Below are 26,121 nucleotides of genomic sequence, written 5' to 3' on the forward strand. Positions count from 1 at the left end.
AACCCCCTATAATAACGCCTAGGCATTTAAGTTGCTATGGTCATTCTGATCTCAAACCAAATGGAGAAACTACGGATTTTTTTTCCTTATTACGGTCGGATGGGATGAAGACCTTCCTGCCTGCTGAGAGCCGGGAATCTATCTGTAGAGATACATAGATACGTTTATCAATATGTCAGTGTGTGAGTATAAAGTGGTGGCTTCTTAGACTATCCGTGGTTTGACCTTGAACCTGTGCCAGTGAAGCAGCAGATGACTTTTATTTATCCATTTAATGGATTGAAGAAAAGGACCTTTTTTCTCTCTCTGCAACTGCAGTAAGGGAGGGGAGTTGGATATACCTCGCCTAATAGCTCCTGGGTTGGCACCATCATTATTGTTTATCGCTGTGCTCCGAAAGCCGAGTCTTCTGATGGCTCCCCTAGGTGAAGTTGGGAACTATTTCGGTGTGCAGGATGCGGCACCGTTTGGGAATGTGCCCGTGTTGCCGGCGGACAGCCCGGTTTTGTTAAGTGACCACCTGGGTCAGTCCGAAGCAGGGGGGCTTCCCAGGGGACCTGCAGTCACGGACTTGGATCATTTAAAGGGGATTCTCAGGCGGAGGCAGCTCTACTGCAGGACTGGATTTCACTTAGAAATCTTCCCCAATGGTACTATCCAGGGAACCAGGAAAGACCACAGCCGATTTGGTAGGTACACCATTAACCCTTTACTGTCCGTGCTGGCATGTTCGGATTGTAACTACCGAGAAGGTGGCTGGGCGGGGGATGCGGGAAGGGGTCTCTCCCTCTCTCTGTCTCGGTCTGTCTCTGTCTTGCTAGCTCAAGGGGGGGTGGGGGGAGGGAAGCCTCCGGAATTGCAGATCTGCCGCTGGCACTGATGCGGGTCTACATTGAAAGGCCTTTTTTTTTTCTTTGTAAAGGAGAGCGTGATTTATAAATATAACACAAGCCCCTAGTTCTTTTGCATCAGATACACGGGAAGATCGGGTTTAGGAAGTTTCTTTTGAATGGACTGATTCCACGAGTTTAAAGCTTTAATGATTAACTACTGAGAACTTAAAATGCATTTTCCTGAAGGCAGTTATCATCTTGTGTCAAATGAAGTTTTTGCCCCTTCCCTTTTTTCCTCCAATAAGTATCCTGCTTGAATTTTAAATTAAGCGTATTGCTTACTCCCACCGTGAGGGTCTGGAACCCTTTAGCCGAAGGTTGCTAATTGTTCTGTTGGGAAGAGCACTAAAGTCGTATTTTAGACTCTGGGCTGCAGAGGCACTGGGGGAAAATGACTCGGGAAGGGGCAGGGCGCTCACCAGGGGCGTTTGTCCATCCAGCCACGAGTTATTCCCTGTGCTTTGTAATTTCCATGGCGTGCAGCCCTGTGTGGCTCTGGTGTAAGTGTGTGCGCCCGTGCAAAAGCTGCGAGCTAATTTTAAAGGGCATTCCGAGGATTTCATTTCCCGAGGAGGGTATTTGTGACTCAGCATGGATAGCTGCAGACCCGAGGGCTGGTGACTGCCCCCTTTAATGAGTGCACACACGTGTCTGCTGGGCCACCCTGAGCCCGACAGCAGCGACTCGGCGAGCACAGTCCCGGGGTGGGGGGAACTGATGGTGGAGGGGAGACTCGGGTTTTTTCCTTACTTACCAAAAAAAAAAAAAAAAAGAAAATGAAAAAAAAGGAGGGGGGCGTTTGGGCAACCAGACTGTTGGAAGGAGTTAACTTATTGAGTAAACCCACCTGACAACACTTAAACTAGGTCGTAAAAACAAAGTCCTGTGGTGACTTCTTTTCCTCAAGCTTTAACGCCAGATGTTGAACACGATCTAAACTATCTGTATAGGTTCGTGGGCCGCAGACGATGCAGGAGGTGAGGACGGTTCGGGCCTGAGACGGGGCTGGTCCCGGATGCACGAGCCCCGGGATTTTCTGTCTCGGCTCACCCCGCACTGAACCTACCGGCATGAACGGCGGGCTGCCTCCCTTCTCTGCTTTGCAGCTTTCAAGTACGGAAACGTAGCCCAGAGAAGCGGAGGCAGCTCTGGCCGCTGCGGAGCGGGGACGAAACTTTCCTAAAGTGCTCTCTGTGGCCGCTCCCGGGGCTGCTGCAGGACCCGGGGCGGCCGTGGGCGGGGGCGCCGAGCCCAGACGGGTCCCCGGCGCGCCGGCCGGCAGGTGCCACTCGGCGGCCGCCGGCCAACTCCGCGCGGTCCTAGACGCGCTCGGGTTCGGCGGCTTGCCCCCGCCCCGCGCGCCCTCGGCTGCGGGGACCGCTGTGTCCCGGGCGCCCGGCCGGCTGGCGCGCTGCGGCCGCGCTTAGGGGTCGGGCTCCTTTTGCCTGAGCCGCGTCCCTTCGCGCTCGCCGCGTGTGAGTGCGGGTCCAGCGGATCCAGCCGCCGCCCCGGCAGCGCGGCCGCGCGCGGGGTGGGAGCTGCCGGAGGCGCGCGCGGCCGGGGACTCGGTGGCGGGGCCGAGGCCCCTGAGCCCCGTCCCGTCTCGGACCCTTCTCCCTCCTTCGACGCTCACAGCCGGGTCTCGGGAGCAGTGGGCTCGCGGCGCCGGAGGTGGGTCGGGCCGGCCGGCAGGGCGGGAGCCGCGGGGAAGGGAGGGGGACAAAGGGCGGCGCAGGCAGCGGGGGCCGCGTGCCATTGTTACCGCTGCCGAGCGGGGCCCGGCGCCCCTCTCCGCGCCCTGCGTGGCTGGGCCCCGGCCCGGGGAGCCCGCGGTGGGCGCCCGAGTGCGGCCGGCGGCCTGGTGTGCAGTCGAGCCCGGGCCGGGAGCGCCCGGGACCCGCGCAGAGTGGGGGGGAGGCTCCGGTTGGGGCTTCTCCACCCCGCCCCCACCGTGGGTGTTTTTTTTTTTTTTTTTTTAAACGCAGTCACCTTTCGTGTAGGACGTTCGCTACACGCAGCCGAGTCATTAGGAATCCGGTGACTCCGCCACGGGGACAGAGAGGGACCAGGGTGGATGAAGGGGACCGGGGACCGGAAAGCGGGGAGCCGAGAGGCGCGCTCTGGGGTCAGCCGGCAAGGACGCTGGCACGGTGGCTGAACAGAGACCGTAAAACAAAAACCCAGCCTCGGCACCCCACCTCCGACCCTGGAGGTGACACGTCCACTCCTTGTCCGCCAGGCGCTGCCGGCGGGCTGGTAGGCGCAGTGCTGGGTGGGAGGCCGGGCAGCGGAAGCCCGGCCGGGGGTGGGGTGGGGTGGGGTGAGGTGGGGGCCCGGCCCGAGCTCGGGGGTCGGCCGGGAGCTGGCTGCGGGGGAGGGGCGCGCCCGGCGCTCGCCGCGCCCTCACCCGGGTTTGGATGCGGCTGAGTGGGTGGTGTGCGCAGTGGGGGCGGGGAAGGAGGGCGAGGCGGGAGGCTTATTTCAGCTTCCATCCGGTGGCAGGGAGGAGCGCCCCCGGGGTGACAGCAGTGCTGCGGTCTCCCGCTGCGGCAGGTCCCAATATTAGCAACCTCTGCAGCGCCGCGCCGCCGAGCCTCCCACCCTGCCTCCCGGCCCCGCCCGGGGCGCCGGAGGCGGCGGCCGGGCGCTAGGACCCGGGTCGGGACTGCGGCCGTCGCACCTGGCGCTCCCGCCCCCGCCCCCCCCGCCTCACCTTGGGCCCTCCCCCTCCCCCGCGTGCGCCCCCCTCCTCGCCCGCTGCGCTCTGGGGACTTCGAATGCAATCCCGGTTTCTCTTCCGAGTCCATAGGAAAGAGTAGCTGTGGGTAGGGGCGAGGGGGTTTTGCACCCTGATTAAAATAGAAGGTGCCTTTTCTACCTGAAACGGAAAGGCAGGAGGAAGCGTGCGGGGAAAATGACGTGCTACCCCCCGCAGCTGCAGGTGACCGCAGCTGCTGGCAAGCGTGGCGGTGGCACTGCGGCGGCGGTGCGGGTCGTGTGTGGGGGGAACCTTACTGCTGTCCCAGCAGGAGCCGCGCGGTGACAACTTAGGTGGGACCTAGAGGGAGCTCTTTGTTTTCCTTTCGGGGGTGCTGGCGTGGAGCTGAGGCCCAGCCTGGAGAAAGGGAACCGGGACTCGTATCTCTGGGTGATAGGCCAGGGGAGCCAGACGGTTCGTTTCCTTTTTTTCTTTTCCTCTTTAGAGCACTTGCTAGACGGAAAAAGTGAGCAGAAAATCAATTGAGGAAATGGTAATGTGGAATAATAAAAAAGTGAGCGTCGGGCCTGATCCGTTATTTGACTTGGCACGAGGAGCCTGAGCGGGGTGACCCCGGCCTGGTGCGGAGATGCCTGCGTCCCTGCCAGGCGTCTTCCGGCCCTAGTGCAGCTCCGCCAGGCCGCCTGCATCAGGACCAGGGCTCCCGGCTGGGGCTGCCGGGTCCAGGGGTCAGGTGAAGTTGTACCAGAGCGGAGAAACATGATAACAGTACGCTTTAAAAAGAAAGAGGTTCAAAAAAATCTTACTTCCAGGGTTTCGCACTTGAAACAATGCCGTTCCGGGTATCTAGCTCTTCAATATCTCAGTAAGGGAAAGGCTGCCTATTTAAGGAGCTGTTTCAGGATAGGTTCAGATTCTCGAAAAATCGGTGGGGTTATGGCTCCCATTCAGCTAGTCATTTCCCACATGAACTCTGGGATTTGCTCAAGTTGCTGCAGACTCGGGCTTGCTGGGATTGGGGCTCTGAGCTGATTGATTTGGCAACCCTGGTGCGGGATTCTCCCGGCCAGCAGGGAGCTCTGTGTGTGTGTGTGTGGTGGGGGGGCGGGCCGGTTAATCTATTTTCGAAAGCCTGTGTCAGGCCTCTCTCCACAGCCTGCACACATTCTTGTCCTCTGAAGAATGCAGCTCTGTTAAGTGTTGGGGGCTTTTAGGCTGGAGGGTTGTTTAACACGGGCCAGAGTGGAGCTGCTTGGGCTGGCCCTCCCACTTCCCATGGCCAGCGTGGAGGTGAGGCCCATGCAGAGGGGCTCTTGGGAGCTGGGCCAGCTTTGGGGTCATGGTCCGCGTGAACAGAGCTTGGGGGCTGAGCACTGCTGCCTAGTGAGTCCGGGGCGAGGATGATGCTCTGCTGAGGTCATTTTCCTGCAGTGGTCCCAGGAACTGACCTGGCCTCTTGCGGACCACAGATGACCGCGGACCCCACCAGACCCCGTCAGGCTTCCTGGGCCCAGTGAGTGCATCCTCACTGGAACTGTTGCCTGCCGTGAAAGGGAATCGCCAGGTGCCACTCGTCACTGACCTCATGCTTCCCAGGCCACTCCATCACTGCCCATTGCTGTGGCCCTTCTGACCTGCCTAAGAGAGCTGGGCCACCCTGGGACACATGTGAGGGCCACACTTTAATCTCAGGCACAGCCCCACCGTTCCCTCCCTCCCTTTCCTCCTTCTTCTCTTCCTAGCTCTTTCCTTCACTCCGTTCCTCTCCTGTGGGTGGTGAAGCCTGTCATCGTTTCTGCCCAGAAGCCTTCTCCTGGGCTTTTCCCGAGCCTCACGCCCACGTGAACAGACACGGGGGGAGCGGCCCCGCTCAGACCAGTGCGGTTGGGATCACTTGCTCGGCAGTGGCTCAGGCCCAGGGAGAGGTTAGCTGACCTGGTTGAGGTTCTAGAGTTCATGGTGGACACGATGGTAGCAGGGATGATAAGGATTGCAGTCTGCGGGGGGCGGGAGCTGGTTCAGGTGGCCAGGGCTTTCTGGCCTTGCAGCTTCGGCCCGCTCTGCACGTGAGGGAACGGCTGTGACTCAGGCGTCTGAGTTCTGCTTGCCCTCGGATCGTGAGGTGACCCCATAAAAAGCTGGGCTGCTCTTTCGAGGTCTCTGCTTCTCAAGGAGCTGCAGAGATAGGGGTGCTGGTTTGAGATGATGAAACCTTTTCCACCTGGGGTCCCTAGATGTAGCCCCTTCTCATGTGGAGCACGCCTGGGAGGCTTGTCTCGGCCCGATTCCTTTTAGGAAGCCCCTCTGACTCTCCTGGTCCAGCCTGAGTGAGCCGCCCAAAGCGTACCCTGAACACCTGGCTCTCACCGCATTTCCCACATTGTTATTACATTTATCTGGTTATTTGTCCTTCCTCCCACTAGACAGGAAGCTCTTTGAGGGTGTAGGCTAGACCTTGTTCATCTTCATACCCTCAGCAAAGGGCATGGAGCTTGGCTTACAATACAGTCACTCCTTAGTTTGCTGACTGAATGAGTGAGTGCATATCTTGCTGATGCCAGGAAGAGATAACAAGATAGATATCTTACTACCTTCATTTCCAAAATGTATAATAATCGTTTCGGACCTTAAGTCCTTTAAAAAAAAAAACAACTTATGTGCACAAAGAACAACGTGCGAAGAGTGTGCACACACAGGTGCCCACCTTCCCAAGTCCTGTGTGATGAGAGCACGGTCCCAGGAGCTCACGTGCCCCTCACTTCCTCTGCTTCTAGTCCTGTGCACTGGGCCTGCAGAGTCTCACCTGGGTAACATCTTCCAGTCACTAGTGAGGGAATAACTATATAAAAGTAGTACAGAAATCACGGATCCGTGAGAAAAGGTAAAAGTGATGGGAAGGTGTACCTAGTCAGTAAGGACCTAGGCTTTGGAGTCTGATCGCTTGGGGGCAAGTTATCCTTGAACCTAGTGTCCCCACGTGTCATCTGGAGATTAGCGTATGGTAATGCCTAGGGCTGTTCTGAGGGCTGAATGACATCAGGCCTCTCACTGGGCACAGACTAGATGCTCGAGGAGTCCAGTTGTTAGGATTGTCGCTGTTGATATTATGACTTCTGATGTTCTGCTGACCAGCCAGTTACATGGTTTTGCGAGATCACATGCACTTATTTTTTCTTAGGTCTGATGGGCAATGTCAGTTAATAGTCTCAGAGCTGCCTCCTGCTTAGGGAAAAGAGAAAGATCATCAGATACCCTCTTAGAAGGTGCAAGTATTGTTTATTTTAGTTTTATGACTTTCAGTTTTATTGACATGGTGTATTAAATTGGTCAGATGCAAAGGGGCCAAATGCTTTCATTTTACAATGAAAGTTGGACATTAAAGAATTCCTTATACTATTTCAGGATAACAATGACTTATATTGTGTGTTTTCAGGTAGCTAAGAGATTCACATGTGTGTGACTCCTATAGTAATAAAATGCTACAACATAAGTTATTTTTAATCATAAGAGTTAGACGTAGTATAATGAAATAAAATGATTCATCAATAAGGGTGTGCATCTCACAAGAAATGACTCTCATGGAACTACTGCCTTATTTGTCTTTCCATTTGGTTTGTGAGGTAGGGATGGCTGGTAATGAACTTATTTCACATGTATTTTTCACTAGAGAGTCACAGGTTATCAGATCCAGAACTCAATTTGTAACTTCTCTTTATATTTATTCACACACTATTTCACATTCTGTTAAAATACATAGTTTTGCAGGTCCAGATAGACATTCTGTAAACTGTAAGCTCAAAATATTTGTTGCATTTTGTGCTTATAACAGAATTAGGAATACCTCTTTATAAGAAATCTCTTTCCCTTTGTCCATCACCTTGGAACCTTTGCTTTATTAGATTTATGTAGTTCACATCTTCTTGTGATTGCAACACAGTCTATTTTGCGAGAGTTGCAAAATTAATTGTTTAAAACTACATGTAAGTGCTTTTCTGTGAGTCACGTGAGACTGACTCTAGCCCAGGGTTACCCTTAGTTTCTTTCTAAATTCTTAAATGTAAGTAAATTTTTTAATATTTGGAGATATTTTAAACAACTCAGTATTTGGTATGTGTTCATACAAGGTTTACACAACGTGTAGCACTTTAAGACAAAATGGAAAAAATGGCCGAGCATGAGTGATATTAGCATCGTCCCAATATACCATTGGGTAATCATGTTAAAACAACAATATGGTTATAGAACCTGGAACTGCTGTTGTATGACCACAAAATTCTGGGTTTATGCCCAGCTTAGGTATTGTTATTCTTAGTGAGGTAAGCAAGGTGAAAGAAGGAAAGAAAAGAAGATCATTATGTTGATTTGATTTTGGGATATAATATTCCATGCCTATTTTAAATCAAGAGCATTTTTGGAATCAGCATTTTTTCCCCCCAGAATATTGTGTTATCTTAATTGCTTAACTGTCTCTTTGGGGCTTAGATAAGCACAGTGAAAATCAATACTTTGTTTAAGCAGAAATATTTGGGATATGTGTGGGCTTTTTAGTTTTCCAGATGGAGCTCAATACAGTTGTACAATAGAGAGTTGAATAACTTTCGGTGTAAACCAGACAAGTCTTTGGTTGTCATCTCCTATTCTTATTATGAGGGGCATAGACCCTTCTCTGAATAGAATTTTGTTTTTCCAATCCATGGCCATACACAGATACTTAATTTCACATTTTTAAAGTGGAAGTAAGTTTTCTCATACATTATACTCTTTTAAGTTAATTAGAACACGTGCATTGGTTTACTGACATGTCACTTCTCACCATATCTACGTAAATGCTAGCTTTTTTACTTAAAAAATATTTTGTTACGTGTTGTGTTGATAAGTTTTTTTGTCTCGTTACTGTAAGATAAAATTTAGTTGAAAAATCAATTCTTTGGGGCAGTGGTTTTAAGAGAAGACACTTCTCGAGTGAAGGTGCGGCCTTCCTCTTAGATGCTCCCAGGGATGTGGACGCTCCCGGGGAGATGCTCTGTGCTCTGACCTGTCTCCCTCTGCTGTTGGTCTCACAGGCATCCTGGAGTTTATCAGTATAGCGGTGGGCCTGGTCAGCATTCGAGGCGTGGACAGCGGACTCTACCTCGGCATGAATGAGAAAGGGGAGCTGTACGGATCAGTAAGTACCGTGAGAGACCTTGCCAGCCTTCCTGACTCACGTTTGCCGGAAACTGCTCTTTCTCTAGCTTATAAATAGAAATGAAACAGTGGTGGGAAGGGGAGTGTAGGTTTTCATAGGTTTTCACTTTTTGAAGAAAACCACTTCATTTTTATTAATAGATATCAGCCCTGGATCTTCACGAGACCAAAGTTTCTAAGCAAATGCTTTATTTATATGCCAAGCCATTTTCATTGTCAAGGAAATAAAAAATTCACAACTGTGAAAAATCCCATCTTCTTGTATTGAATGGGAGTTATTTTTGAAACGAATTGAAATGATCTTCCAAGCTTTGCCAAGCATTGTAATTAAAACTAGAAATAGACCATGCAGTGAGTATAAACCCTTTCTCTGAGCTGCATAAAATTTTCATTATGTAGAGAGAGAAGGGAGATGGAAATTATTGTCAGATATTCTTGTATGTGAATAAGAATATAAAAATATAATAATTATTTGCAAGTGTTAGGAGTTTCTTCCTTCCCCGGTCTTACTTCCTATCTCCACTGGGTCGTAAGCTCCTTGGGTGAGGCAAAGAAGAGCGCTCACTGTAGCCCGCCAGGCACGGCTCTAGGTGCCAGGGTTGGGAGGGCAGAAATGAACGAGAGTCCCCCGCTTCTGCTTTGAGAGGAGGGGCAGACTTTGTATCTCTTTACTGCACAGTAGGAACTGGACACATTTCTGCTAAAGGTATGAGTGTGAATACTAGGTTATCAGTTACTGTATATAACTTGAGTTTTCAACAAAAGATTTGTAGTGAAGTCAGCCTTCGGTTTCTTGTTGCCATTATTGGTGGTCAAATGGGGATTTAATCCATGTTATCTGCAATATGAGAACTTTGGCTAGAATCTACAAAAAGTGGAAAATTAAAAGACGCTCAGAATGGGAGAAGTTCTGGAGTCCTCTGTTGGCAGAAATGAAGGGCATTTTTATGTAGAATGAGGAGAAATTTTTTCTAGATATCCTTTTTTTAATCCATATACTAGTAAATACACACACACACACACACACACACACACACACACAAGGGTTGGGAGTAGTATCCAACTTTTACTCAGAAACTCCAGGAGACAATAAATGGTATAGTTTGAATATAACACCCACCATTTTTCATGACACAAGGATGGTTTTTCTGCTTTGGTAAAATTTGAATGTAAGATTGATTGCTTTTGTTAGACATTTGTCTTTTTAAAAAAGTGCTTCCTCGAGAGAGTGGCTTATTTTAAAATAGGTTTTTAAGCATAGGATTGAGTTTAGTTTTTTAAACACAGTTCTTGGTCTAGATGAAGTTATTTACTTCCTAAATTATCTTCGTCAACGCTTTTAAGTGCAAAGATTCAAGATGTAAGGAAGCTTTTAGATTTTTAAAACATGCAGTGATGTTCTCCTTTTGTCACCCCTCACTTTTTCCTTCACTTTTAGGTCCATAATGTGGATTTAATTCAGTCAGTCATAGGTGGGCTCAGTAGAAGGCTTTCTGTGTTGGGTCGCAGTCTGACCTTCTGTGGGTGGGGGGGTGGAAGGGACTGTAGTTTATCACCGTGGTCTCCAGATGTTTTGAGTGTGGATTTCAACACTGCATCTTAAATTATTTGAAAATTGCATATGGAACGCATAGTTCGTATATGTTACGTTATTTTATAAAACACGCCTTAAGGCAAAGTGTTTGGAAGGCAGCGATGAGTGAGCAGACAGAGGCCATGCTGCTTGTCCTCAGCCCTCGGGCCACGCGGACAGCCGATGGCCTTGCGTCCGTGAGGCCTCAGCCTGGCGCAGGGGCGCTTCCGGGGGCCGCCGGCCCCCTCCCTAATGCCGCCCTCCTCCCTGTGGCCCCATCTGAGCCCCGCTGGGACGAGACCCGCTGACAACGGGGTGGCAGCCAGGCCGGGAGGCCGTCTCCTGGGAGGCAGGGAAGCCGGACTGGAGGCCCTGCTGCCTGATTTAGGCCTTTCAAGCCCCGTCTGCACCCAGCAGAGCTGGGACAGGGCCCTCTCCCTCTCCGTCCCTTCTCACCCGAGGGCCCTGCTGGGAGGCCGGCGTGACCGGACCGCTTCCGCCCCGTGGGAAAGCGTCTCAGGCGGCTCCGCTGCTCCAGCCTCTCCCGCCTCCACGCTCGTCCCCTTCCCCACCCCGATGGGAGGGTCCCTTCAGACCCAGACACGGGCCACTTCCCGCTCGGATCCCTCAAGCCTCTGCAGGCCGAGCCCCCCGTCTTGCTGTGTCCTCTCCCCGAACCACGCTGCTGGTCCGCTTTGCTGTGTCGCCTGTGTCCCCGTCCCTGTGTAGGCCGCGTCCGCCTCGTTGCGCTTCTGCGGACACTTGCGGGCTGCTGGGCCGCGCGGTCAGGTCCCCCCCCCCACCCCGCCCTGCCGTCCCCTCCCCCCTGTGCCCGCGGAGGCAGCCTTCTTTCTTTCAGATTCCGTGAAGATGCTGCCTTTTCTGCAAAACCTTCCCTACACCCCTAACTCGGACCCTAGTTTCTGGTCAGCGTTTCTTGTGTTGTCCTCTGGGCCCCGGGGATGCTTTGTGTTTCCGTCCTCACGCGAGGAATGTACACTTCCAGTGTGGCCGCGTCCCAGCGTGTCGAGGGCCTGGGCTGCAGCTTTCTTTTGAATATCGCCCCCCCGCCCCGCCACAGCCCGAGCCCCACACATGTTGGGCTGAAGACGATTGAAGTCGGGGTTCATTCGTGGCTTCACTGGCCCTGGAGGTGCAGCCCTTGAGGTCATTGTGTCCCTAGGGCCCTGCTGGAGGGAGGAGTCCCTCCCTGCCACCCTCGTGCTCAGCTGGGCTGTAACGCGCCGTCCGAATGTCCAGCCCCAGGGGGCGTGGCCGAGTCTGGAGAAGGTGGTGTGTGGGGGAGAATGGGGGCGGGCATCAGGACATCAGTGGGTGCCCTGCCTGTTCCTCCCATCCGCGAAACCAAGGGCTGGACTTAGGTGGCCCGAATGCTCCTGCTCTGGATCTCAGGACTCTGCAGGCTTCGCTCCCGAGTCTTGCCTGCCTGGCCCACAGGGTGCTCTACGGCATGATGTTATGCAGCAGGACCATCTGTTCCCAGCAGCCGGCCTGGTTTGCCCGTGGTCCGTACCTCATGCAGGTGTGCGGAGGCGTGGGGGAGACCATCTCCTCGGGGGCCAGGAATCACTTTCCACTGCGTTTGTGCTTGTCATCCTGGCGTGGCAGTGAGAATGGGGGGGACACCCACATGTCCCCTTTTCATCCTGATGAGATGGAGAGAAGGAAAGAGAGAAACAGGCAACGATACTGTTATTAAATACGCTGGAAACTAGCCCGAGGAGTTTGCTTGTATGAAGCTGTGTGAAGCTCCGTAAAGTGGAAAAGGTGTGTTTCTAAACATTGGGGAAAACTTGAAAAGACTGATCTCATTGGGAAAGAAGGTAAATAGATTTGGGGAAACAGCCATCACTTTTATAAAGTAAGTGAATGTGTAAATGTAGCAGAAGTTAATCTAAAATGTATTTGGGGATTATTTTTCTCTTTTCATTTATGTAGATCTTTTGTTTCCAAGTTTACATTAGGATTAGATCTAAAAGGCCAGAGGTGAATGGGGTAATACTTCTTCAGAAAAATATGTGGGATTGTGACATCCTATTAGATTGTGGAAATAGGAAAAACTCTATTGCTGGTGTGTATCATTATATGATTTAAGGAAAACCTGAGTTGTTCTGCTTCTGGGATGGAGTTTGATTATTGTATTCATGTGTTCATTCATCCATGCCTCCATTCATTTGCTCATTTGTTCACAAACATTTATACCTACTGTGTGCCCAGCATTGTGCTAAGTGCATGACAGTGCAACAAATATCTCAAAATCTGGTAGGAGAGATACAAATAATTCAGTGCAATGTGAAATGCACTGTATTAGAGGAATCACAAGTATCTTGGGAGTCCAGAAGAGTGTTTAAATAACTCCTTGGGGAAATTGGATGGGAGCACTTAATTGGGTCTTGAGGGATGAATAGGAGTCTCAGAAAAGGGAGGGCAGACAAGGAAGGGCGCATAATGTTTCAAATGTAAAGATTAGAATATCCTGCCTGCTGCCTGGGTGAAATTTAGGGAGGGTATTAGATCTCTCACATACACACTCATTTGGGTGCACACTTGGGCAGAGGATTAGAGTATTAGTTTACATTTGTCACTTTCGTTCTTATCAAAGAGACTAGAAGTAAGGCTCAGTTACTTTTAGGGTCTTAATCTTAATTATCTGAGTATCATCAAGATACTTCAGTGTGTCAAGAATAATTGACTGTAATAAATATCTCTTCAAAAAAGAATGCCTTGAAAAAAAGTTAATCTGTTTCAAGGAGCCTGCATTTAATGAGAGATATTGACCTTTTCATTAAAAAAAGGTAGCACAGTCACTAAAATTCTAATGATACAGGAAAGCAAGCATGGGATCTGTAAACATGGTGAAAAGGATGACATGGATTTCTGGTTTGTATCCCTGTTAGCACTTACTGTATTCTGTCCAGAGTTTTCATTCCCCGTTGGTCTTTCCCGCTGGATGAAGTTCGTAGGAGACAGACTCTGTCTTTACAGTCTGTATGTTTCCTGAAGGCTCTGCATGAGCAGCTGGCACATAGGGTTTGTCACCCCAGCTATCCAGCCGGTCACGCGCTCGTGGACAGCGCTGCCCAGGATGTCGCTGCCCACCTGACCGTCCTGGACTTCCACAGGCGGGACCCTGCTTAACTGTCACGGCTTAAGGGTAGGGGGTGGGGTGACTTGCTCCGAGGCTGGAGCTCGGGGGCCGGTGGGCCAGAGCGAGGACTCAGACCAGCTCTAGGGGGCCTGGCCACCGCGCTGACAGAGGTGCTGCTGTTTGTTGTTCCGTTTCCAGAGACACAGCTGGGCCCGATTCGGTTTCTGTGAGTCCGTGTAATCAGTAACCAAGGTGTGATGGATTTGGACTGTGTTTCCAGTGCACAGGAACTTTAAAAAGCCCAAAGCATTGGGGCAGTTGTGGACTGGGTGGACGTGTGTGAGCCAGAGCAGTCCCTTGTGCGGTGTTTCCACGTGTGCGGTGTTTCCACAGTGGGCGCAGCAGCAGGGGGCCCAGGATGAAGGAGTATGTCTACCTCTGTAAGAGGAAAACAGTGAAGTATCTCAGATCCTCAGAACCCCATTTGCCTTAGATTATTTTTATTATCTTATTTGAATATGTACAAACACGAACCCCTTATGCCTCTTTGGCAACTGCAATTCAAAACATATTTATATTAAAATTCACACTGGACTATAAGACCAATAGACTCTGAAGCAGTAGGGTGGGTCTGATGTGATGGCTGAGATGCTGCCTCAGTGTCCGGGCTTTGAGCTTGGCACACCTGTCCCCCAGGGCTTCTGGGGGAGGAGGTCCTCCCCCCGTGTCTTCCGGTGCGAATTACTGGGAAGCCAGGTGTCACCTGACCTTCACCGACGTTCCAAGGGTGTCGTTTCTCTTCCCGGTAGCCCTGATGGTGAGAGTTGTACTGCTTAGCGCTGAAGGTAACTTTAGACACAAGCACATTCTTGGGCGGCAGTATGTGGTTATGCGCGGTCATCTGGAAGGTCTAGAGTGGCCTTAAAAATGACCCCTTTACTTTTTCATGAAATGAAGGGTCAGAGAAAACGCTCTTCCAGGAAGCTTGTTGCCCCCAGATTTGGTCCTTTATCCTCCTGGGATCCGTAGGTGCCAGTTGTGAAAACGCCTGGGGCTGGGAGGCCCTGGCAGGGAGGGTCCCTGTTGTTTGCGTTAGGTGCTGCGGTGCCCTTGTGAGGGGCTTTGGAACAAGCAGAGTGAATGTGTATGTTACGGAACAGGACACCGTACCCGATGGCCTGTCCACACTGGACTTAGCAGTTTGTCGTTTTGCTGTGTCAGTTCAGATGACTTTGATGGTGGACGGTGAGGCGTGTCCTGTAGGTCGAGTCTCCAAGGAATGTCATTCCTGTAAAGGGTCATTTGTGCAGTAATCTCCTTGATGGCGGGCGTGCTCTGGAAGTGGGCGGTTTTAAATAGATACTTCGGGTGATAGAGCAAGGCCTTCAATTGCTAGTGTAGTTGCCAGCATTCAGAGGATCAGGTGGTGACTTTGAAGACAGGAGGGCAGCGCCTCAGAAGAGCATCTGCTGTGTGAGCTGATTTCGTTCATAGTGTCCTTGTTCTAGAGGTGACGGGAATGAGAGTTTAGTGGCTTAGCGACTGAGTCAAGGTAACACAGAGTACGTAAGGACTTACTATTTGAACATAGGTGAATTAGTAAATCTTGCCTGATACATATGCATGAGTGGCCAGCCGTTTTTGTGAATAAAAGATATATGTATATATATATATATTATTTTTTTTTTTGCCAGAAATAACCCCATATTAGAGCAGGATTGTAGTCTCCCCTTCACAGATAGGACTTTGAAACAATTGTCTCTAGTACTAGTTTCTATTTAGTGGTTCATTTGTTTCCTTAGCATCTATACTCCTGGCCGTTAATTAGTGGAAGATCATCTTTTAAAATCATACCTACTTATTTGAGTTTACTTACGTTTACGTTGTTAAGCATGGGAGCTGCCTCCCCTGACGGTCTGAGGTGCGTGGAAAACCTCGCAAGTTAGTGGTGGCTGGAGTCACCCAGCACAGGTCTTCGTGGGCTTCGGGAAGGACCCGGTTTAATGGTCGAAGCTCACGGGCGGGGCCCTCTCCGTGTGGCAGGAGAGGCGGGTGGGGGATGGTTCCAGGACCCGGGGCTGTGCTTAGTGCGCAGGGAGGGTCTTTCTTTAGGGTCCGGGGTCTCCGGCCCGCCCCTCCCTGCACCCCGCGCACATCGCGCCTCTTTGCAGAGGGTCGTCTGTGGGGCACGCAGAGCCAGGCCGCTGCTTGGATGCTGGGGACGCGGGGCTTCCGCTTCTGCTTCCCACCTCCCCGCACGCTCCCCGCCACACTCGGCTGCCCTCGCTCGCACACTCGTTTGCTTTCGCAAAGCCAGGGGACGTGACCGTGTCGCTGCTCACACGGGCCGGCCCTTCCATAGGTGCCAGGAGTACAGGTGGCCCTCGTGACCGCAGGCTGCGTGCGCGCACGTTTGTCTGCTGGCTGCGGTTGCCGCGTGACCCTGCAGTCGTGTCGCTCGCCGGCCTGCACAGAGGGGCAGAAGCCGCGTCTCGAGGGGGCAGCTCCCACTGGGCAAGCGCCCCTTCTGCCACGGGTCTCACGTTTTTTGCGCTTTTGGTGGTGGTTTTGCTGGTTAGAATGCCCCCGGGGCCGAGTGCTGAGATGCTGTTTGGTGTCCCAAGTGCCGGAGGCTGGGCGAGCCTCACGGAGGGTACGCGGACCTCAGAGGAGCCTCCGTCGGCCTGAGTCACTGCCTGCGTCCACGGCTAATGAGCCAGCACTATTAACTTGAAACAGAAGCAGGCGTAAAACAAGGTTATGTATTGATTTGTTGACAAAAATGTCATGAGCAGAGGCTCACAGGACCCTAACCCTGTGTTTCCCCGGGAGCCGCGGTTCAGGGCCCCGATCCACACACAATACCCCGCGCAGGTGAGTGCTGTTTTCTCCTGGGGTGACCTTGCAGCTTTGGGGGGCAGTCAGACGTGCACAGCAAGGCTTATAATTTGGTGCGACTGGTGTTGTGACAGAACTGTATACAGAAAGGCCTTGGGGAGCATGGGGGAGGGAGCTCCATCCCTGGCCTGGGAGGAGACGTCAGGATTACTCACAGAGGAGATGGAGAAAAGTAGGCAGGTGGTCTCGGGGAGGGAAGGGCTGGCGTGAAAGCAGCTTCAGGGCCGCAGGCTTTGGAGCCGTGGCTGCCGGGAGGAGCCTGATTCTGCCATCTTTACTCCCCCTCCAGCCCCAGTGGTCCTGGCTCTGCTTCTGTTTCTCTCAGCTGCTGCCAGAGGCCACGACACCGACATTTGGAGGGTCCTCCACTGTCATCATCATTGCCATCTGGGGGTGCTGCAGCCTGGCTGCTCCCGTGTCCTGGCCTGGGAGACACCCCCTCCCAGAGAAAGCCCCACCCGCTCGCCCCAGGGCCGCCCCCTCCTGCCCCCTGCCAGGACTGGCTTGTCTGCTGCGTGTCCATCGACCTGGGCGTCCCGCAGCATCCTTGCAGGCGGCTGAGAAGAGTGTCTGCCTTCCCAGCACCCCGCCGCCGAGGCTCCCCAAGGACGGAGAGGTTCTGGCTTGGAGTGGAGCCCCACAAAGGGCTCCATGAATGCTTTCAATCCTGACATAAATGCATCCCCTCCTTCCTCGGTCTTTTGTTGTGACTTTTCAGAGAGCTCTCTGCTGCAGTCTGCTTTTCCTTTGTGGGGAACCGCCCACGGCTCAGTGCAGTGTTCTGAGCTCGGACTTGCCAAGGTCATGCCAAGGGCACCCTCCCCGGTGCGTGCTGGGCTGGCTCTGCTGTGGCCGGGAGTGGCTCTGTCCGTGTGGCTGCCACACTGCCCTGCACGTGTGCACGCTTGCTGTCCACTCCCAGCCCGAGGCTCCTCTCTGCCCTCCCTCCCTCTCTTCCATTTTCCTTGTGAATCGCTGTGTGGCAGGTCGTTTTCTCTGGACCCTCTGGGGTGGCTTGTATTCCTTTTCTTTCTCTCCCTGTCTCTTGAGTAGATTTTCAGTTTGCTGTGTTTCGATGGAAGGTTCAAGCCTGTACTTGCGTCCTGAAGGGTTTGAACATGGAGATGCAGTGACGAGTAAGGGCAGCGCAGGGCCTGGGCCGCTAGCTCCGTGGCTCGTGGGCTGTGCAGCCTTGGGCGACCTCCTCAGGCCGGCTGGGCTGGGACTAGGAACCAGGGTAACGAGGACAGTGGAGACGGGGCCCAGGATGCGGCCGGCGCTGTCCTGGCCCCCGGGGCTGTGCAGCTGCTGCTTCGCCTCCTTCGGGGATAAGTGTGGCCCCAGAAGGAGACGCCTGCACGGAGGCGCACGGGAATTGTGCTTCTTGCAAGTCTGAATTCAGAAGTTCAGATTGAGGACACAGTCTGTGAAAGTAAATAAACATTTCCCTTGAGATCGAACTGTGGCGCCCCTTGCATTACACTTGAAAATGTTAACCGTAGAGCTTCATCTGCTAAGGTTAACTTTATACACCTTCTCCTCAAGTGCAGCACATTACTATTGTACCCACTTAATTAAACGGAAAAGTTGGACTGCGTTTTAGGGGCTTAGCTCCCATCGTGGTGGCGGTGAGCATGACTTCTCACGCCCGCATGTCGGTGCAGTCACTACGCTGTGGCAGCGCTGCACTGGCCTCCCCTGGACTCGGCGTTTCAGGGTGAAGGTGCTGTTTTGGAAGCGGCCCACGTTGGTGTATGGCTCCGGTGCCTCGGGGAAGCAGGCCGACTGGCCGATGGTGTGAGCTGGGATTCGTCCTGGAAGGGGGCCATTCGCAGAGGGGCCCCGAGAGAATGGGACAGCCACCCACGTGTGAGGAAGGGACAGCGGCACCGGTCACTTTCCACGAGCGTGGGGCCATTTCTCTAGCGCTAGGCGGGGGCTGGGAGGAAGAGTCTGGTTCCAGAGAAATCTGGGCTGACGCGAGTCCAGCTGGAGCTGGTGGCGGGCAGTAGGGGGGGCCCCGGGGAGTCGAGAGGTGCCGGAGACACGCATGTGCTTGTGAGCCCACTCGGGGTTCCTCTGTGCACCTCGGAGGGGGTGTGACTGGGTGTCTGAGAAATTCTGGAGCCCTGGTGTCGCTTCTCTCCAACATTGCCTTTTATCTGTCTTGTGCACACGTCCAACTTTGCCTCCAGCTCTGGGCGCTCTGTGACTTTGATAACTTCTTGTTTTCCTCCAGGAGTTGGTTTTTCTTCCCAGTAAGTCCTCTGCGGGCAGCTGATGACGTGGGGTTTGTTGGTCAGGCAGACGTTCACTTGTGAGCCATGTTTTGTGAGGCCAACACCGGGGGACATCCTGTCGGTCTCCCAGGGAGGGAAGGAGGGGCCCCTTGTGCCGAAGCTGTGTCTTCTTCCCCGTCCTTTCTTCCCCGAAACGGCAGCCTCCCCGCTTGGCTGCTTCTGGAAGCATTACTTAGCTGTCCGTCTCTGCAGAGGTAACGGAGGCTGAACGTTTGGGCATGTTTCTTCCCCCATCTTCCAGCAACACTGCAGCTTCTTTTCCGTTTCCTGGTCAGTATGTCCTTCCCGAGTCGTTGTGGGTGGCTAGGCCTCCACACTGGATGTTCCAAGGCCGGATCACTCGGCCTTAGACTCAGAGAGACCGTGGACATCCCTGAGTCCAGTCTCCTGTCTTCACAGAGAAGGAACTTGAGGCCCAGGGTGGCTAATCAACCCCACTGTGTGTGTCTGTAGGAGGTTGACATTCCTTTACCATAGAAATTCCGTGAATCTCTTAGTTCTTCAGAAATTGCCTTTGCGCTTACTTTGCCGTCATCTTTGTTAATCTTTCAGTTGGTCTAATTTTATTTCTGCACTCAAGGCCTGAATTCAGCCTGCTTTGTCTACCGTAGAAGATCTCTGGTACGTGTTTCTGTTTCGATTCTCCCTCCTGCGGTGCGCCTGCAGACGCGGTGGTTGGGTTCCAATGTCTCTGCCTGGTGTCCTTAATAATAGGAATTATTGCCTTCGTTCCACCTCCCAGCCTTGAAGCTGGCCACTTCCCCTCCATGGTCTGTCCTTCGACTTTCAGTTTTTACAAAGAGTAATATTCAGCTTGAAGTGTTTTCAGCTTTTGCAAATCTCTGATGTGCATTTTAAGTGGTCGCTGAATGACTTACTTCTCTTATCAGATGATCATTTATGATAAGAAATGTTACCTGTGCTCTAGGATCCTAAGAGAAACTTCACAAACTTTTCCTGTAGGGCTCTCGGCAGAAGCACCAGATGTGCACAGTCTACACGTTGGCAGAAGCAAAAATATTTCATAAAGTGAATATTAAACTTCTCTGCTTGAATTCTGTTCAGCCTTGGGCAGGATTTTCTTTCCCCTGTGGGGCTCCACCTCTGAACATATATCGCAAGTTTATGAGCTCACTTGATTTGCTAAACAAATGTCCGTTTCTAGGGTGGCCGCTAAGGACAGCATCTAAGTTGTCTGGTCTGCTCTGTGGTACACGCGGCGGGCTCTGTCCTTGGCTGTGTGGTGGGTACCATGTGGCTGGTGAGCCCACACCACAGGAGATGTCCAAGGCCGGATCAGATTCAGACTGGGCCCTACCTTCGAGTCCACAGGTACACCTAAGTACGCAGCTTCCTGAGCGAAGCTGAATTCTGTCTTGTTTTGTCTGGTTTGGTGGGGGAGGAGTGGAGAGAACGTAGGAACTCTTACCTTTTTGTGTGTTAGATGAGACAGACGTTGCCCGCCCACTTGCTTCGTTTGTGTACGTTGACCAGACACAACTGATTCAACCGTTCCCACGATTCCAGTGGCAGTTTTGATGGCCAGGATCATGGGTATGAAAGCAGGCCCGTGGCAATGGTAGGGATTTTAAAGAGGTTTTGAAAAATGGGCCTTGAGTGAGGCGTGTTGAGGGCTTAAGGGGGCTGGATCCGAAGGGAGCTTCTAATAAAATGAGAAATAGTGCCTTCCTGCCTGTTCTGTGTGTTTGTGGCTTTCCGTTTGGGGACTTCTCCCAGGAGAGAAGCATTAAAATACCTAGCTTCTTATTAATGATCCTTTCGTCATTATATTTAATCACCGCAATGCTTGCAACAATTCCCATGAAGACTTTACTGCTAGATTATTAATGAGGAAGGTACATCTCTACGAGTAATTGTAGTTAAGGGAGGTTTAAATACCATGACTGGGGTAAACGGTAGGCAGAGAACAAGCGATTACATCAAATCAGTAACTTACAAAAGGTTCGGGAACTCTATCAAGGCAGTTTCTGACCTTGGGATTTATGTGTTGTGAGTTTATGCAGGGAGGTCAAACAACCCGTTGAGTTGAACACAAACAACCATTTGGATGGTATGGTTAAAGCTACACCATATGTTTCTATGTATGGCAGCATAAGTCTATACATTTTCAAGGAGGACTCTTGAATCTCAAATTTTGAAAACTTCTGATTTCAGCTTTTAAATGGGTATGGATAGGAGTCAGGCATGGTAACGCCCATGTGGATTACACATTTTCCAATTGTCAAATAGTTAAGATTAGTGTCCATATGAGTTGATGTCGTATAACATTCCTAAACATTCTCTGGGGTATACTATAATTTTCACATTATTATCTCATACTTTGGTTTTAATAGGATTTTGGTAAAAGTTTTGAAGTTTTAATTTCAGTTTTTGCCACTGCTCAGAATTTGATGATATAAAATGAAAAGGGGTTTCCATAGCTGCTCACATTCACCAGATTTTGTTCCAAAGCATGGGCTTTAGGAGACTTTTGAATTAAATCCACATTCTCCACCCAAGCTGAGTGACATAATCCAGCAGTTCAAAGATAGGTATGCCATAAACAGCTATAGTTAAATAATCCCCCCAAAATATTAAAACATGGAAATACAATAAAAGAAGAATTGATCACTTTATAGTGGAATACTCTATAAACTGTCTGCATTGGAAACATGTGGTGAGTTTTAAAACATCTGAGTTTTATAATTCTAAAGTGTATAGTTTATTTGAAGGCAGAAACTGTTTTTTCTCCTCTGTGTATATATAAGAATACAGCTTAATGTACATTTTTTGCTGTCCCAGTTTGCATTCACTTTCTTATTTTTAATTTAGAGAAATCACTTTGGAGTACAAATATGTAACATAAATATATTCACCTCAACTAAATATTTTATCGCTAAGTACTGAAGTCTAATCATAAAGATTAATTCTGTAAATCTTACTGCTTTGTCTACCTTTGTCTGAAACAAAAATCACAAATAGCAAGAAGAAGTTATTTGAAAGCATATACATGGTATAGAAAGGTATCAGGGTCTTTAATTTTTATGATCATTTAAATTAAATTTTTTTTTTAAGGTCTGCAGGTTTTTCTGAGTGGCGTTATACCCCTTGTGTAATAATTACAGGACTGAACTGGATCAGGGGTTTTGCAAGGTAATGTCTGCACGGCCTCATTTAACTAGTTAACTGAGGTTATCCAACCCTCCCGTGAAGGAGAGGACTGAACTCTTAACCATCACAAAAGCTGCTGTCTGTAGATGACAGTGTCCTACGTGGAACAGTTCACCTCATTTTCCGCATTGCCTAGAGCATTATATTGTGTGTGTAAAGGATGTTACAACAGCCTCATAAGGGGAACAGAGCCGTGTTTGCTGAGCAGTGAAAAGGTTAGTTCAGTTTCTTACCTCGTTCAACTTTTTTAAAAAGGTTTTTTTTTTCCCCGCAAACTGACAATACCCCCAAAACATGTGAATTGAGGCTCATCTTCAATACTGGACTCATTAGTGTTTCAGTCTTAGCGTGCAGTGTCCTTCCCACTGCAGAATTCTGTGCATACGCTCTGTTTTCTCTCCACCTCCACCCGTTCCTCCTGCAAAATGAATAGTGTTTTTAAAAAATTGCATTTTGAGGTAAAGAAGAAAGGCAGCACGTGTGATTGTCAGAATCAGAGGGGCTGCACCGAGTTGCGGAACATGGTCCGTGGAGCCCCCCTCCCGGCCCTTTGGAAGGGGCCTCGGAAGTCCCTGGACGGACGGGGTGTCTGGAGGAACCCTCCATTAGTGAGAAGTGGAAGGTGCGGGATCTGGGGCAGGTGACCTCCCTTCCAGGCCCCCCTGTCTCGGGCATTTTCCGGGGAAGGTTGCAATACCTTTTGGCTGAGGTTGGCTCCAGTTCTGAGAGGTTCTGAACTCATGGTTCTGACATGGCCCCACGGTGACTGGGGGCGTGTCCTGGGCTCCGGGTGCCGATCCCCGGCCATGCACCTGTGATGGCCTCACCTCAGGTGTGACACTGACTTGCTGCAGGTGAGGCTGCCGGAGCAGGGGCTGTGGCTCCAAAGCCAGGCCCCTCATGGTGTGCAGACCCTGCAGGTGCGACTTGTATACAAAGCAGATGGAAGCTGGGGCAGACCTTGGGATCCAGAAGGAGGATGGAGAGCCTTATTATTATTATTTTTTTTTGCGGTACGCGGGCCTCTCACTGTTGTGGCTTCTCCCGTTGCGGAGCACAGGCTCCGGACGCGCAGGCTCAGCGGCCATGGCTCACGGGCCCAGCCGCTCTGCGGCATGTGGGATCTTCCCGGACCGGGGCACGAACCTGTGTCCCCTGCATCGGCAGGCGGACTCTCAACCACTGCGCCCCCAGGGAAGCCCGAGCCTTATTTTTTAAACCAAGTATCTGTCAGGTAAAGTGATTTCCTGCTGAGAAAAAGAAAGCTTAATTTGAATTCTTTTTTCATCTCCTTGGTAGAACTGAAGGCTCTACAATTCCCTACTTCGGTCCACCTTTATTAAGTAGAAAATAAATGAACATCGCTTGTTTAGAAAATTTACTTAATCACTGCAAACTCAAACCAGACATTTTAAGCCAGGAATAATCTTGTCTATGGGGAGAATATTTATTGTACAGATGGAAGTAAAGTCTGAAATAGCTGTTAAAGTCTTTAACACACTATTTTTATTTTGTCCGCTTTAATGGAGATGAAACAGAAATCACGTTCAGCCTGGTCTCCCCAGCATAGGGGGTTTCCTCTAGGTTTGCTCGTGGAGGGAGGTGAGGGGCTTCTCTGCTAGCGCCCAGGTGAGGGGAGCTGCAGGTGCCACTGGCCCCCTGCAACGCACCTTGTCCCTATAAACCCGGCGTCAGCTGCCCAGAGTTTCCCCATCATCCTGTCCTCCTCGATGCTTTTGGTTGCTTTTGTTGCTTTCCCTTGTTCCAGCTCACTTAGCAGAGACTGGTCCAAGGAGATAAGATTTTGTTACCAACCTGCTCAGTACATTTTGATCACCTAGAGCAGCGGTCCCCAACCTTTTTGGCACCAGGGACCAGTTTCGTGGAAGACAGTTTTTCCACGGATTGGGTGGGGCGATGGTTCGGGAGGTGATGCGAGCGACGGGGGTAGGGGGGTGGGGGCGCGGGAGGCGGGATGGGCAGCGGCAAATGAAGCTTCGCTCGCCGCCCACCGCTCGCCTCCTGCTGTGCAGCCTGGCTCCTGACAGGCCGCGGACCAGTACCCGTATCGGTCGGTGGCCGGGGGTTGGGGACCCCTCACCTAGAAGAGCAGCTCCCAGGAGGTGCAGGTCCCCTGTGTTTCTGGGTGGTTCAAGCCTTCCGTGAACGGAGGAGTGACGTGGGGAAACCAGCTCTCGCTGGCCGCGGGCTTTCAGCATCCTCAGCTTGACACGCCCCCTGTCCCCACCCTCGCTCTCCCGACGCGACCACGGCAGCTGGAGATGATGCCTTCTGCCGGGCTGGCTGTGAATCAGTGCACTAGGTTGTGTCCTCAAGTGTGTAACTGCGTGGACATGTATTTGTAGGTTTTCTTATTTACATAAGGGGCCAGGTGGGAGAGAGCAAGGGGAATGTTTTCAGAAGCCGTTTTAGTGTTTATTTTTTAACACTGCCATCTGGGAAGGTGCTGATGTTAAAGTTTCAACGTGGTGAGAAGAAGAACAAGGAGCTGATCCACCCCACCGCCTCACTTCTCCAGGCGCAGCTAGAAGCACGTGTTTGTGCCTGGAATGCGTTCACGGTTTGGGGTGTGATGTGTGCATCGCTTCTGGTCCTTACTGCCCTCGAGACACGCGGCTGCAGGGGCCCTAGGTTATGGGGTTCCAGGGAACCCAGGCTCTCATAAAGCTCTGGTGGAGGGTGAAGTGTAATACATTTATGAGATGTGGAACCTTTCTGCTTTTAAACTGGGGGGAGTGTGTGGTGGTTCTTCTAAGTTCAAGGAAACAGGAGGGCTGGGATGTTTGTCTTTACTTCTTTGTACTCAGGAAGACCCAGACCTGATAGAAAGCATCGTATCTCAAAATGTGGACTCCGGCTGCATCGGAATTACACAAGGCCTGTTGGAAATGCGTATTTCCAGACTTTATGGATCAGAATTTTAAAAGGTTGGGGATTGGAAATTTACACTTAAAAAAAGCATCCCAAAGTGATTCTTCTGCACGCTGAAGTTTGAAAACCACTCTTCCAGTGTAATGAATAAACTCCACTGCTTCAGAGGGCAGCAGATCTCTGACGTCACTGGTGATGTTGGTCTGTGTGGCGAGGACTTTATGAAAAGTACGCTGAAGATGAAGCGGCCATCTGAGACTCTTTCTTCGAAAAGGCCCTCCCCCCAGGATGGTCACCATCCTAATTGCTGTGGTGAAAATGGGAACAGCTCATGGCGTTAGCTGCCTTTGCCTACTGACTCATTCAGATAATTGGCATGTGGAAAAGTTTAACTAGAAAAAATTAGACTCTTTTGTGCTTTAATCATTATGGAAAAAAATTAGGAGGTAGTTACATTTATAGAGGTAAGCAGTTTTTGCAAAGTGCACTTAAAGTGGGTTAAAATTGGTATTTTGTCACCAGTTATGTTATGTAGCAATTGCTTTCAGTACGGAAAGTAGCTAATTTTTGCAAAATATTTGCTTTTGTTTTTTAACAGGAAAAACTAACCCAAGAGTGTGTATTCAGAGAACAGTTTGAAGAAAACTGGTATAACACGTACTCCTCGAATCTGTATAAACACGTGGACACTGGAAGGCGGTTCTATGTCGCGTTAAATAAGGACGGGACCCCCAGAGAAGGAACGAGGACTAAACGGCACCAGAAATTCACACATTTTTTACCCAGACCAGTGGACCCCGACAAAGTACCCGAACTCTATAAGGGTATCCTAAGCCAAAGTTGACAAAGACCGTTTCTTCACTTGAGCCCTTAAGAAAGTAACCACTATAGAGGTTTCACGCGGTGGGTTCTTATCGATTTGCTGTGTCATCACATCAGCTCCACTGTTGCCAAACTTTGTCGCATGCATAGTCTGACGGAGGCGTGGAGGGGACATACTGATTTTGTTCTCCAGGCTCGTCCTCTCTCGGGACCCCCTGCCCACTGCTGCCGGGTGGGTGGTGAGCAGAGGGCAGGAGGCTGCAGGGTGAGGGGGTGAGTGGGGCTGCAGAGAGGAGGGAGCAGAGAGGACCAGCCGATGCATGTGGGGATAGATGCGCTTTCCCGTCCGATCTCTTGTCCTTCATCCTCATCAGCAGAGCTGCCACACCTGGACGCATCGGGATCTGGCTGGCGGCCCGAGGGGGGCCCCGCTGCATTTTCACAGGCAGGAGGGTGCGGTCTGACCGACGAGACTTTCTCGGTTCATTGTCACGGGTGTCATCCCAGTGAATTTAAAGCAAAGACCTCTTAGTTAAAAAAAAAAAGGAAAAAAAAAA

At 51.1% G+C, this 26,121-nt stretch overlaps 1 protein-coding gene across 1 annotated transcript; it reads left to right on the plus strand.

The window, feature by feature from the left end:
* Nucleotides 1-412: 412 nt before the first annotated feature.
* Nucleotides 413-25,669, plus strand: FGF9 (fibroblast growth factor 9; the record flags this gene model as incomplete). The annotated part of the gene is made up of 3 exons (XM_082859232.1): nt 413-689; nt 8,676-8,779; nt 25,341-25,669. 3 exons carry the CDS (start codon nt 413-415, stop codon nt 25,584-25,586), a joined length of 627 nt encoding a protein of 208 aa, XP_082715358.1. The 3' UTR covers nt 25,587-25,669.
* Nucleotides 25,670-26,121: the final 452 nt, after the last annotated feature.

The sequence above is a fragment of the Leucopleurus acutus genome, assembly GCF_964270905.1.
Source record: "Leucopleurus acutus genome assembly, chromosome: 18".
In the NCBI taxonomy this organism is placed as follows: domain Eukaryota; kingdom Metazoa; phylum Chordata; class Mammalia; order Artiodactyla; family Delphinidae; genus Leucopleurus; species Leucopleurus acutus.